Below are 15,526 nucleotides of genomic sequence, written 5' to 3' on the forward strand. Positions count from 1 at the left end.
AATTACTGTTCTTAGCTCGGAGGCTAACGAGAATTATTCGAAAGAAAAACAAATTTAATTTCAGTTATATTTGTATAAATGGTCGAAAGTATCCAGCTTTTTATTTACCATATTTTATAATTGTTCGATAATCGATAACTTCAGTGTAAATAATAAGTAACGATAACATAAATAATAGCTACTTCACAAACTTCTAGTATCTAGAATGTTCTAATAACAAGGTGTTCTGTGTGTCCACCAAAAGGGCACAAACTTCATCCGTTGCATCAAGCCCAACTCGCGCATGGTGGGCAAGCAGATCGAGGGTTCGTTGGTCCTCACGCAGCTGCAGTGCAGCGGAACCATCGCAGTGCTGTCGCTGATGGAACACGGGTTCCCTTCGAGGGCTCCGTTCGCGGATTTACATAACATGTACAGTTCCTACCTGCCACCGAAGCTGCAGAATTTATCGCCTAAAGTATTTTGCCAGGTAAGTTTCGATACTCACATACTTCCGAAGAGCAGAGATGGCCCAGTGGTTAGAACGCGTGCATCTTAACCGATGATTGCGGGTTCAAACCCAGGCAAGCACCGCTGATTCATGTGCTTAATTTGTCTTTATAATTCATCTCGTGCTCAGCGGTGAAGGAAAACATCGTGAGGAAACCTGCATGTGACAAATTTCATACAAATTCTGCCACATGTGTATTCCACCAACCCGCATTGGAACAGCGTGGTGGAATATGTTCCAAACCTTCTCCTTAAAGGGAGAGGAGTCCTTTAGCCCAGCAGTGGGAATTGACAGGCTGTTACTTTATACTTCCGAAGCCCACTCAAAATACTCCAAACGAATCGTCGGCACTGTGTAAGTTTCCGTCACCCGCAGGCGATCGTGCACAGCTTCGGCCTGTCCGACAAGGACTACAAGTTCGGCGTGACGCGCGTCTTCTTCCGGCCCGGAAAGTACTCCGAGTTCGACGCGATCATGCGCTCCGACCCGGACAGCCTCCGGGCGATCGTCGACTCCGTGCTCGCCTGGCTCGTTAAGTCGCGCTGGCGCCGCGGCATCTTCTCCGTGCTGTCCATCGTGAAGCGTGAGTGACCGCCCAGAACACAACCCCCCCCCCCCCCCCCCCCGCGCCCGTCGCCCGCTGACGCGTCCTCTGTCCGCAGTGAAGCACAAGCTGGCGTACCGGCGGCGCTGCCTGGTGACGCTGCAGCGCTGCGTGCGCGGGCACCTGGCGCGGCGGCGGCACCGGCCGCGCATGCGCGGTCTGGCCAAGCTGCGCGCGCTGCAGGAGCGGCTGGCGGCCGTGCGCGGCGCGGCGGCGCAGCTGCGCGCGGGCCGCGAGCGCGTGCACGAGCAGCTGGCGCGCGTGGCGGCGGCGCTGGCGGCCGCGCAGGCGCGCATCAAGGTATACTACGACACAAATTAGGAAGCAATAGCCGTAGGGTTAGAAGTTAGTTTTGTTAATGTTTCCTCTTTCAATATATACTTTACTATTTTCTCACATTATCAGAATGCTGAGTAAGACAAGGATGGCAAATAATATCATACGTGCGTCACATACTACATTTGCTTTTATATAAGACTAATGTAATTGCCACAGGTAATAAATTAAAAATAAAGCTGAACGAATGAATTGTTGACGATAATAATGTATGGTACGACACAAATTGGATGTAGCATCGGAAAATGCAATGGAATGATAATAAAACCGATTACTGCCGATTTACACAACCAATAGAAATAGCTCCCTATCGCGCCATTAGACGCTATTCGTCGCTATAGAATCACGCGTCAGAGAAAGTAAGTGCATGTAAACCGACGCGTCAAATTGACGAATATATTAGGTCATATGATATTACAAGTTATTACGTTTGTGCAAAGATCATATTCGCATGAGAAATAAATATTGATAATTTGGGATAGCGTACTCAATTCGGATGTGATCGGTTTTACGAATTTTGCCGATGCGACATCTAAGTTGTGTCGTACTATACCGCCGCCCCGCGTGCCGATCCGTTTCTGTCCGCACGCCCGTTTCTGACGCCGTCGTTTGATCGCGAGTCGTTTCGCTTCCAGAGTGATGAGAATATAACCAGCGAGGAGATCGAGAGCACGTACGCGGAGCTGACGGGGTCGGTCGAGTCGCAGATGACCGCCCTGCAGAAAGCGATGGTGGATCAGAAGAATAAGTACCGTCTCGCTCTAAATATTTACTATAAAAAAATTTACCTTCTCAATATTCATAGACATCGCCTTATACATATATTCCCGATTGAGTCAGTCTCAGACGAAAAATTTAATAACAATAAAGAAAGAAAAAAATGAAATAAAAATAGTTACACACGTTACTAATATATATAATATAATAATAAATATAAATAATAAATATGAGACAACATCACATACATTACTCTGATCCCAATGTACTTACATTGGGATCAGAGCTACAGCTACTTAGCTGAAGCACTTGTGTTATGGAAATCAGAAGTAACGACGGTACCACAAACACCCAGACCCAAGACAACATAGAAAACTAATGGTAATCTACATCGACTCGGCCGAGAATCGAACCCGGGACCTCAGAGTGGCGTACCCATGAAAACCGGTGTACACACCACTCGACCATGGAGGTCGTTGAATCGGGGTATCAAATCTGAAATATACTATATTATTTTGTAGGGAGGAACAGGAGAGACTGCGCAAGATTGAGGAGGAGATGCGAGCAGCGGAGGAAGCCAAGCGACAAGAGCAAGAAAGGATCAGACAGGAGGAGGAAAATCGTAGACTGTGAGATTTGCCCTACCGTCTAAATTCGCTCTTTATTTTATTCATCTACGATCGAGTATTCTTTGATGTATTATTTTTTTCATACTCAAATTCAAATACTCAGGTTCGACTCTCTATCCCGAGCTATTTTTTTTTTATTTTATTTTTTTTTATTTTATTTATTTATTTAGGTTTATCAACAGTTGTTACAATATAAAACTTACTATAGGTACAATTAAAATAAACAAAATATCAAACGCAATTGTACAACTAATTATAGATAAACACTGCATGCTTATTTAAAAACTTATAGACTATGTGCTTAAAATACTTAAAATCAGTTAGACTATGTTAAATATAAATCTAATGTAAAACAATAAAGAGAAAACAAAATAAAGGGAAAAAGAACAATCACCTTAAATAACAGAGACCTTACTTAATAAAAAAAAAAAAAAAAAAAAAACGAAAAATCTACATATACTATACAAACGAAACAATTATACGATACAAAAATCTATAACTTTTTACAAATTTAATTTCTAACTCTGCATGTTCGAAAAACACCATTTCCGTATTTAAAATGTTCCCTGTCCCTGTCCGCAGCAAAGCTGAGATGGAGGCGCGCCGCAAGGCGGAGGAGGCCGAGCGCGCGCGCAGCGAAGAGCGGGACCGCGCCGCCGCGCTCGCGCTGCAGCGCCAGATGGAGCTGGCCGCGCAAGACGACCTGGCCGACCGCGACCGGTGAGCACACACACACCCTCGCCCGGGGCACACTCACACTAACGCACTAGGCAACACACACACTTACGCCCGGGGCACACGCACACTAGCGCACTAGGCAACACACACACTTTCGCCCGGGGTACACCCACACTAGCGCACTAGGCAACATACAAACTTTCGCCCGGGGCACACGCACACTAGCGCTCTAAGCAACACACACCCTCGCCAGGGGCCCACACACACTAGTGCACCAGGCAACACACACACCCTCGCCCGGGGCACACGCACACTAGCGCACTAGGCAACACACACACTTTCGCCCGGGGTACACCCACACTAGCGCACTAGGCAACATACAAACTTTCGCCCGGGGCACACGCACACTAGCGCTCTAAGCAACACACACCCTCGCCAGGGGCCCACACACACTAGTGCACCAGGCAACACACACACCCTCGCCCGGGGCACACGCAGACTAGCGCACTAGGCAACACACACACTTTCGCCCGGGGCACACGCACACTAGCGCACTAGGCAACACACACACCCTCGCCCGGGCCACAAACACTAGCGCACTAGGCAACACACACACCCTCGCCCGGGCCACACGCACACTAGCGCACTAGGCAACACACACCCTCGCCCGGGCCACACACACTAGCGCACTAGGCAACACACACACCCTCGCCCGGGGCACACGCACTAGCGCACTAGGCAACACACACACCCTCGCCCGGGGCACACGCACACTAGCGCACTAGGCAACACATACACTTTCGCCCGGGGCACACGCACACTAGCGCACTAGGCAACACACACACCCTCGCCCGGGGCACACGCACACAAGTGCACTAGGCCACACACACCCTCGCCCGGGGCACACGCACACTAGCGCTCTAGGCAACACACACCCTCGCCCGGGGCACACGCACACTAGCGCACAAGACAACACACACACCCTCGCCCGGGGCACACGCACACTAGCGCACTAGGCAACACACACACTTACGCCCGGGGCACACGCACACTAGCGCACTAGGCAACACACACACTTTCGCCCGGGGTACACCCACACTAGCGCACTAGGCAACATACAAACTTTCGCCCGGGGCACACGCACACTAGCGCTCTAAGCAACACACACACACCCTCGCCAGGGGCCCACACACACTAGTGCACCAGGCAACACACACACCCTCGCCCGGGGCACACGCACACTAGCGCACTAGGCAACACACACACCCTCGCCCGGGGCACACGCACACAAGTGCACTAGGCCACACACACCCTCGCCCGGGGCACACGCACACTAGCGCTCTAGGCAACACACACCCTCGCCCGGGGCACACGCACACTAGCGCACAAGACAACACACACACCCTCGCCCGGGGCACACGCACACTAGCGCACTAGGCAACACACACACTTACGCCCGGGGCACACGCACACTAGCGCACTAGGCAACACACACACTTTCGCCCGGGGTACACCCACACTAGCGCACTAGGCAACATACAAACTTTCGCCCGGGGCACACGCACACTAGCGCTCTAAGCAACACACACACCCTCGCCAGGGGCCCACACACACTAGTGCACCAGGCAACACACACACCCTCGCCCGGGGCACACGCAGACTAGCGCACTAGGCAACACACACACTTTCGCCCGGGGCACACGCACACTAGCGCACTAGGCAACACACACACCCTCGCCCGGGCCACAAACACTAGCGCACTAGGCAACACACACACCCTCGCCCGGGCCACACGCACACTAGCGCACTAGGCAACACACACCCTCGCCCGGGCCACACACACTAGCGCACTAGGCGTATCGTACATTGCGACGCTTTAAATAATAATAACCAACCATTTAAGTTAAAGCAAACTCGTATTTAAATTTCATTTCAATAATGCTTTGCTCCTAACTGCTTATAGATTGGAACAGGAGCGTCGGGATCACGAGATGGCGGTACGACTGGCGAAGGAGACCAACGGACACGTGGAAGGATCTCCGCCGCAACTCCGGAGGTAACTGAACAAGAATAATGTACGACGGAATTACTATACATTCGTCCGGTTATGGGACTGACGTGCCTGTGAACAAATTTAATTAATTTGAATTGGATTGGCAAAAATCCTATATTTAAAAATGAAACAAGAATTTTCCGATACAACACACACGGCGTACAGAAAAACTACAGTAGAACATCGCCATTGTAGTCTCGCGAAGTGCCTCTATTCGTCATTTGTCTATTTATAATAATTCTATATCGTGTATAGTACGACACAACTTAGATGTCGCATCGGCAAAATTGGTAAAACCGATTACACCCGAAATGAGTACGCTATTTTTATCCCCAATTATCAATATTTATTTCTCATGCGAATATGATCTTTGCACAAACGTAATAACTTGTAATATCATATGACCCAATATATTTGTCAATTTGACTCGTCGATTTACATGCACTTGCTTTCTCTGACGCGTGAATCTATAGCGACGAATAGCGTCGAATGTCGCGATAGAGAGCTATTCTATTGGTTCTGTAAACCGGCAGTAATCGGTTTCATTTTCATTCCATTGCATTTTCCGATGCTACATCTAATTTGTGTCGTACTATACACTGATACCTAATATAGAAATAAAACTAATAATATGATGTATAGAATAAATGTTTTATCATAAACAAATTTAGTTACTATTTTGTAAATTTACAAAGTAACTAGTACTATTTAGACGCCTCCTTTGATCCGCTACTAGTTTTCTTTACGCTGTGTTATTTACTATGAGCGGGACGCAAAGAAAAAAAAGTACATCTTTAATGTCTGCAGTCGTTTGTGCAGATAAAAAATAGGATTCTAAATATCGATCTATCTCTCTCTCGCACACTGTCGCTATCTCTACTCCACATATGTGTGAGCGAGAGGTTATTACCGACGATTTTCCATTCCGCTCTTTAACTACTGGGGAGCGGTTTAAAATATGATCTCTCAAATAGAACATTCATAATATTTATTCAAGCTAAGCTTGAATAGTCGTGTTGGTGTTGAATTAAATGTAAAATTACCACAGTTTCGGAAAGTAGATTCTACCGAGAAAACCGGCTTGAATTCTTTTCCACAATTTTAATTACCGAGTATGTTTATTACAATATTATATTCGAAGAGAAGTATATATATTTTGTTGATTATAAGTTTTATTATTATTATTTTCTGTCGGTTATATAATAAATGTCCTAAAGTTTAAATAAAACTAATTATAACGGATGAATCGCGTATATTAATTATTTTTAAACATCCCGACGTTTCGAGCACTTTGCAGTGTTCGTGGTCACGGGTAGACTAAGATGACATTTGTCTATTTGAAGAACAAAGGAAATATTATTAACAACTACCGCCAACGATTTCTCAATTGATGTCTTGAGTAACGTTCCGGTTGCACGCAGAAGGCACTAACTGTATCTTTAGGTCTTGCAGTCTGTTGGATTTGGGATTTTAAATTTTTAATAAGTGGATCCCAGGTGTTAGAAAGTCTCCAACCATCTTCTCTATTGAAGTTCGGATGTTTTTGAATTTCAATAGCCTCGCGTATCATTCTAGGAATGAATCTGTGTTCTCTAGCGAGGATCTGTGGTTTATCAAATCGGATAAAATGGTTAGGTTTATCCAGAGCATGTTCACAGACTGCAGACTTTGAAGAACGCCTATTTTTGACATCTCCTATATGTTCCTTGACCCTGGTACCGATGCTTCTCTTTGTTTGGCCTATGTAAGATAAACCACACTCACATTCGAGTTTATATACTCCTGCAGTTTGTAAAGGGATATTACTCTTGATAGGTCTCAAGAACTGGCTCACTTTCTTATGAGGCTTGTAAACGGTTTTAATCGAAGCTCGCTTCAAGATGTTGCCAATCCTGTCTGTAACTCCTTTCACATACGGTAGAAATGCAGGTTGTCGCTCAACTGTGGGTGGCTTGGTACGGCTTCTGCGATGCTGGCGAGGCACGGGCAGCTTGTTCTGGTGGAGTGCAAGCTTGACCTGACGTAGCTCGTCCTCTAGGTGTTCAGCATCGCAGAGATGGTGGGCTCTCTGAAACAAAGATTTGCCAACGGTAGCTAACTGACTAGGGTGGTGGTGCGAGTCACCATTGAGGTATTTGTTGGTGTGTGTGGGTTTCCTATAAACTGTGTGACTTAATGTATTATCAGGATTCTTGATAATAAGGATATCAAGGAAAGCTAAAGAATTATTTGCCTCTAATTCCATAGTAAATTGAATGTTTTTATTTATAGAATTAAGATGTACTAAAAATGCAGATGTCAGATCACTAGGTAATATTGTGAAAGTGTCATCTACGTACCGTTTATAAAACCTAGGTGTTATTGGTCCGGAGCGAAGAGCCCTCTCCTCCAGGTCTTCCATGAATAAATCGGCGACCACAGGGGATACTGGAGAACCCATGGCTACTCCGTCAACTTGTACATAGAATTCATCATTCCACAATAAATAACCTGATGTGAGGCAGTGATGTAACAGCTCTGCATATTCAATAGGCATGTTGTGTGTCTGTAGCTTCCTCTTAACAATTTCGATGCAGTCTTGTATGGGTAAGCATGTAAACAATGACTGGACATCAAAACTAACCATTTTCTCGTTGTTGGTTAATTTAAGGTCTTTGATTTCACCAACAAACTGGTAAGAATCCTTGACATACGCCGCAGTGTGTCCTCGGAGGGGTGATAATATCCTTGCTATGTGTCGAGCCAATCTATATGTTGGTGTATCGATTTGGCTTACAATAGGACGCAGCGGAGCACCAGTTTTATGGATCTTAGGTAACCCATACAGTTTTGGCGGCTTTGCACATGTAGGCACGAGTGATTTTTTGTCCAGATTTAATTTCTCTTGATGTTTTGATATTAACGCGGATGTCTTTTTAAGAATATTATTTGTAGGATCTTTATTTACTTTTTTATAAGTTTTAACATCCGATAGAATCGCGGAAATTTTCTGGTTATAATCACACGTATCCATCACAACGGTCGCGTTTCCCTTATCTGCTCGGAGGACTGTAATGTCTTTATTGCTGCGTAGGTTCTTCAGAGCAATAGATTCATCACGAGTAAGGTTTCTTTTCGGTGGTCGGCTTCGACGTAGAACACTCGAGATGTCCTGTCGAATAGCTTCCGAGTCTTCCTTTGTGATGTTATTTTTGAAAAGACACTCCTCCACATTGCAAATAATGTCTTCAAACGGTATTTTGGATGGAGCCGGTGCAAAATTTAAGCCTTTATTTAATACCGCAACAGTCGATTCATCTAAACTTTGTTTTGACAGATTGACAAGTGACGTACGCGCAGGTTTTTGAATTTCCCCGGTGTTGCCATTATTGAAGTTGTTATAATTTGATTTTACCCCGCTGAGTTTTTCGAACTTTTCTATTTGTTTTAATTTTAAGTTATTATATTTTGTAGCGGCTCGTTTATTGGTAAAATCGTTGCATTTTTGCCAATCTGTTTTTGATAATCGCGACTCGAGTTCTTTGCTTAGGTTGTCAATTTGATCCGTTAACCGTCGCGCGTCAAATCGATGTTCTCGGATGAGTTGTAATAATAATTTCTTACTTGCCTGATTGAGTATTTTATCACCATGCCTTATGTCCTTCTTAGGTGCGATCCTTACACAAACCGGAATAAGATTATGGTCACGGCATCTTTTCAGGAAGTTCATGGACGTTACGAATCGGGCATGTTTGACTTTTAGGTACTCCAACCGGCGAATTTGATTTGATGTTTCCAGTCCGTACTGGTTCACATAATGTTGTCTTAAATTTTCGCGATTATTACACATTTAAATAAAACTAATTATAACGGATGAATCGCGTATATTAATTATTTTTAAACAACAATTATTTTTGTTTACAAGCCTCATAAGAAAGTGAGCCAGTTCTTGAGACCTATCAAGAGTAATATCCCTTTACAAACTGCAGGAGTATATAAACTCGAATGTGAGTGTGGTTTATCTTACATAGGCCAAACAAAGAGAAGCATCGGTACCAGGGTCAAGGAACATATAGGAGATGTCAAAAATAGGCGTTCTTCAAAGTCTGCAGTCTGTGAACATGCTCTGGATAAACCTAACCATTTTATCCGATTTGATAAACCACAGATCCTCGCTAGAGAACACAGATTCATTCCTAGAATGATACGCGAGGCTATTGAAATTCAAAAACATCCGAACTTCAATAGAGAAGATGGTTGGAGACTTTCTAACACCTGGGATCCACTTATTAAAAATTTAAAATCCCAAATCCAACAGACTGCAAGACCTAAAGATACAGTTAGTGCCTTCTGCGTGCAACCGGAACGTTACTCAAGACATCAATTGAGAAATCGTTGGCGGTAGTTGTTAATAATATTTCCTTTGTTCTTCAAATAGACAAATGTCATCTTAGTCTACCCGTGACCACGAACACTGCAAAGTGCTCGAAACGTCGGGATGTTTAAAAATAATTAATATACGCGATTCATCCGTTATAATTAGTTTTATTTAAATGTGTAATAATCGCGAAAATTTAAGACAACATTATGTCCTAAAGTTACCTTTATAATTTCCATGCAAAAAATCCGTTAAAATATTTATATGTAAAATAATAATTTATAGAAATATAAGAGGCCACCAGGCAAAATAACGCTCTCATATAGATTTAATTTAATATAATTTTGACATAATATAATTATGCCAATATATTATAAATAAAATTTATATGCGAATAAATATGTATGTGTGCGTTAAATATCATGTCGAATTATTTTATCCTGTGGCGTACTGAAACTATTCAAAAGGGAATTTAGTAAAACTATATATTATCATGGGGATAATCAAATACGACATGATGCTATGTTATAAAATTATATATTTATATATTACGTAATTATGTATATTAAATATAAGTCCACAAATTTTCGCCCGTCTTCTTGTACATAGCTTGTACACGGTTCAGTAATGTTGTATGTTTGCACAGTTTCCCAACAATGGACTCAGTGAACGGAGAGAATAGATTGAACAGGTACCAAGTGAATGATAACTGTTAAATTAAAAAAAAAAAGTTTTACCTTCCGCACGCTGCCTCGTTTCCTCTTTTAATATATTCGCAAGTAAATGCTATGGAACCAATTAGTTAAACTAATAAAATATAATAATTGCACGTATAGTACGACACAACTTAGATGTCGCATCGGCAAAATTCGTAAAACCGATCACATCCGAATTAAGTACGCTATCCCAAATTATCAATATTTATTTCTCATGCGATTATGATCTTTGCACAAACGTAATAACTTGTAATATCATATGACCTAATATAATCGTCAATTTGACACGTTGATTTACATGCACTTACTTTCTCTGACGCGAGAATCTATAGCGACGAATAGCGTCGATAGGCGCGATAGGTAGATATTTCTATTGGTTGTGTAAATCGGCAGTAATCGGTTTTATTTTCATTCCATTGCATTTTCCGATGCTACATCTAATTTGTGTCGAAGCATACATTATTATCGTCAACAATTCATTCGTTCAGCTTTATTTTTAATTTATTACCTGTGGCAATTACATTAGTCTTATATAAAAGCAAACGTAGTATGTCACGCACGTGTGATATTATTTGCCATCCTTGTCTTACTCAGCATTCTGATAATGTGAGAAAATAGTAAAGTATATATTGAAAGAGGAAACATTAACAAAACTAACTTCTAACCCTACGGCTATTGCTTCCTATTTCTTTTTGCACGTGGTTGTAATTGTAAATAACGTAATGTCATTACATAAAAAAAAAAAACAAAGTTTTGATATTATTCGTGGGGAGGGTTTCGTAATATTCATTATTATTTGGGAATTTGTAGACATCTACATAAATCCGTACGAGTATTCGTTAGAATTTTATAAACAATGACTTTGCCTTTATATTGTCTATGGATTTTGAAATTATCTAGACACGCGGTAGCGTGTCACCCAAGTTCATGTAACAGAACTGCGAATAGTAAAATTTAATTTATTTCTGTATGACTGTCTGTACTTCTAATACAGTTACGTCTATGATTGGTAGATATAGATTTGATGAATCAGACGAGGAGAAGATACTCTGTACAAAACAGACGGACAGACATACATGAAAACGATATAAAAATGAATGATTATATCACATTGATATACTATCAGTAATTTCATAGTCTCTATAATTATGGTGAATGACATTACGTTACTATGACTGAATTAAAATTGGACATTGTAATTAATTTAGCATGTGTGTGAACTCCTTTAGATAGTTAGAACCGTAATCTAATCTTTGTTAATACGAATAAAAACATCTTAATGTTGTTTCAATAGTAGAGAGGTAATTACGGCATTTAGTTGATACCTTTATGTAGTTTAGTTGTAACTTTTAGTTCAATTGATGCAAATTCTTTTCATCAAACTTAAATTATTATTTATAAAGGTCGGTTCATATCCGATAACGCACGTAGCAGACACGTACCAGTACGAATATAAAATAATGAATAATATATTGTCTATATGTGAATGTATTTATTTATATAATATTTCGTGATCATATCTAGCATAGCGCACGGTTCTCCTATTCTGATGTACGATTATTTTTCTATTCGATTGTCGAGTAAACGAACCATAGCTAATAATTTTGCTTTTTTCAATAGACAATGCTCTGCTACATTAAATCCATAATGATATAACATTATTTTTATCTCGACCAATCGTGTGGCGTCAAAGTTGTTTACTTATACTGATATTGGAATCAGTTCTACCATTGTGACGTGATTCGATTTTTCTAAATATATGAAAAATAAATAAATTTATATTGAATTAGTTCGAATAGGTTTCTCAAAGAGGTTGGGCAATTGTTTTCGCCGGTAGACATATTTAAAATACGAATGCTTTGTGACTGGACTCGCTACGTGCTGGTAGATATGAATCGACGTCAGTGATTGGATGTTATGTGTACGTAACGCGGCAGATCGGAGCGCGTGCGCATGCAGCAGGCGCTGCAGGGCAAACAGAAGTACGACCTCTCCAAGTGGAAGTACTCGGAGCTGCGGGACACTATCAATACATCCTGCGATATTGAGCTTTTAGAGGTATCGTTGGTTTTTTTTTAAATTATAATCCAAGGAGTTTCTAGTCTTCCGATTGTCCTCGTTAATTAATAGTACATTTGTGTATATATCAGATGGTTTGGATCGAACTTGATACCATATGCAATATTAATAATGTGTAATGGCTTAATGATATATGTTATTGTTTCAAATGTACATTTTTTTTGGGTTGCTATATCATTCTTATAAATTTAATAAGGTTATGAAATAGTCAGTCAAACAGTCCATTTCTTAAAATAATACAATTACTTATGACGAGCCAACGTTTGCCCCGGTGTGAGCGGTAACTCAGCACTGTACTGGTTCCGTGTGCGCATGCGCAGGCGTGCCGGCACGAGTTCCACCGGCGGCTGAAGGTGTACCACGCGTGGAAGGCGCGCAACGCCCGCAAGAGCACGCTGGCCGAGCAGGAGCGCGCGCCGCAGTCCGTGCTGGACGCGGGTGAGTGTGAGTGCGAGTGCGAGAGTGAGTGCGAGTGCGAGTGCGAGTGCGGCCCGTAACCGCCGCTGTGTGCAGCCAAGGCGCCGCGGCTGCCGGCCAGGGGCGAGGTCCTGGGCGCGCGCCACCGCTACTTCCGCATCCCCTTCGTGCGGCCCGGCGCCGACTGCGAGGAGCGCCGCGGCTGGTGGTACGCGCACTTCGACGGCCAGTACGTGGCGCGCCAGATGGAGCTGCACCCCGACAAGACGCCCGTGCTGCTGCGGGCCGGCGTGGACGACATGCAGATGTGCGAGCTCAGCCTGGAGGAGACGGGCCTCACGCGCAAGCGCGGCGCCGAGATCCTGGAGCACGAGTTCGAGCGCGAGTGGCAGCGCCACGCCCGCCCCGCGCAGCCCTAGCGGGTACGTTCGTGTCGTAAACACATCATAAACATCTAAAGACCTCCTTCTTTTTTTAAAATCGGCTACAATGATACACTGTCAATTTTCGTGTTATAATTTTACTAGGTAAATTTTTTTTTTTTTTTTTTTATGGTATAGGTTGGCGGACGAGCATATGGGCCACCTGATGGTAAGTGGTCACCATCACCCATAGACAATGACGCTGTGAGAAATATTTACTATTCCTTACATCGTCACTGCGCCACTAACCTTGGGAACTAAGATGTTATGACCCTTGTGCCTGTAGTTACACTGGCTCACTCACCCTTCAAACCGGAACACAACAATACTGACTACTGTTATTTGGCGGTAGAATAACTGATGAGTGGGTGGTACCTACCCAGACGGGCTCGCACAAAGCCCTACCACCAAGTATAGCATGGAATTTTATCGCAACCATTTTTTAATTGAATTATAACTCCATTGAACCCACTTAGGGACGTTATAAATATTGCTAATGACTTATTCAATTGTAGACACAGTCTGATGGTCAGGAGGCCTTACGACCAATCAGTGATAAGATAAATTGTTAATTATTATTTTTTTATAAGCGTATTACTGCCCTAATTGCAATTATATGTTTTTTTTTTTACAGATAAAAAGAAGTATCCTTTTAGCACGAACCGTTTACAAAAAAGATATATAAATTTAGTTCAAAAATATGAGTAGTAAGATACAATATAATGTAACTTAGTGCTTTCGAATGTGCCTTCAAATGCTATGATTGGTCCATTTCATTAGAATTAAAAGTACAGGACTTTTTTTTAATTGTTTGTAGTCTAAAAGATGTACACTAATTTGCTTCCATTTTCTTCCATACATACAGGAGCAGTCAGTGACGAGTAACTAAATTCATGGAAATTTCTTTTTGCCTCATTTTCATTCCAGTGAAATAGAAGATAAATTAAAATCTTTCTTATTTATTATATATTTAAGAGTATTTTAAACTCATTAAATTAGATTTTGTCAATTCTAATGAAGTGAACTATAATTATATGATAGTGCAATATAAAAATATATTCCACCGTAGAATGATACTTCGTGATTTAATAAACACAATTTAGATTTAATAGCTCTGGTAGGGAAAGTGAAAAATTAAAACTAACCTAATTACTAAATGACCATATCATTTATAATTATACATTTTTAAGATTTTAATATTTACATCGGGCAGTGTTGATTGTTGTCTAAATTAGTTACAAAAATATTTTTGTAACATTTACATGTTGCCATATCAAAAAAAATATCACAATCATTTTCCCTACCACTTGCTCGCTTAATAATTTAGCAAACATTTTAGAAAATATTCAGTAACGTTACTCATTATGAAGTACAAGTGCCTAAGTATACAAAAAAAGATATATTCAATGTTTTATTCGAAAATTTATATTTATAATTAACAGTGCATGAATTATTCATGAAATTTGTAACTGTGATTTTTTTTAATAGATGAATTGTAGTAAAAAAAGTATTTATTGAAGCATTCCAAATGCTAACCAAAAGACGTGACTGGCAGTTTTGGTATTATTTAAAACAAAATCAACTGCAAGTATAAATCCAACAGTATTTGTAACATTCCTATAATCAATATTTAAAGTAGAGCTTTTTTTTTAAATAATGTAATATATTTTATAGTACAATTTATGAAGTACAGAGTTATTGTGAGTGCCTTTTTCATGCCTATATTACATGACTTGTGTTATGCTTTACCAAATAAATTTAAGATTTTAGAATTATAATTGTCTTTTATTAATTCCCTGATGCTACATGTTTCCTTTATTGAGTCAAAGATAGAACAATGAAACGAAAATTTAAATACTGTCTTTATAATTACAATATTTGAAAATATTACAATATAAAATTTAATTTTAAGTCGTTTCCTTTTAAATTATGTCAAACAATTTTCATAATAACGATACATGCTTAGCCGAATGTTTAGGTTTTGATAAAGTTTCTTAGTGACAACTCCAAAGTTATCTCAAGACCTTT

General features: G+C 41.3%; 1 protein-coding gene across 3 annotated transcripts in view; it reads left to right on the plus strand.

The window, feature by feature from the left end:
• The window catches only part of LOC124532601 (myosin heavy chain 95F), a 60,684-nt gene extending 45,421 nt beyond the window's left edge, over positions 1-15,263 (plus strand). The window contains exons 14-25 of one of the 3 annotated variants that reach the window (XM_047107582.1): positions 245-469; positions 866-1,073; positions 1,153-1,394; positions 2,066-2,178; positions 2,669-2,776; positions 3,359-3,496; positions 5,418-5,510; positions 10,511-10,555; positions 12,518-12,638; positions 12,980-13,097; positions 13,173-13,508; positions 14,133-15,263. In XM_047107582.1, coding sequence (XP_046963538.1) covers positions 245-469; positions 866-1,073; positions 1,153-1,394; positions 2,066-2,178; positions 2,669-2,776; positions 3,359-3,496; positions 5,418-5,510; positions 10,511-10,555; positions 12,518-12,638; positions 12,980-13,097; positions 13,173-13,495 — 1,734 coding nt within the window. In that variant the 3' untranslated portion in view covers positions 13,496-13,508; positions 14,133-15,263. The remainder of the gene's footprint in view (positions 1-244; positions 470-865; positions 1,074-1,152; positions 1,395-2,065; positions 2,179-2,668; positions 2,777-3,358; positions 3,497-5,417; positions 5,511-10,510; positions 10,556-12,517; positions 12,639-12,979; positions 13,098-13,172; positions 13,509-14,132) is intronic. The other 2 variants (XM_047107581.1, XM_047107583.1) reach the window with 2 other exon arrangements.
• Positions 15,264-15,526: the final 263 nt, after the last annotated feature.

This window comes from Vanessa cardui, chromosome 9 (assembly GCF_905220365.1).
Source record: "Vanessa cardui chromosome 9, ilVanCard2.1, whole genome shotgun sequence".
In the NCBI taxonomy this organism is placed as follows: domain Eukaryota; kingdom Metazoa; phylum Arthropoda; class Insecta; order Lepidoptera; family Nymphalidae; genus Vanessa; species Vanessa cardui.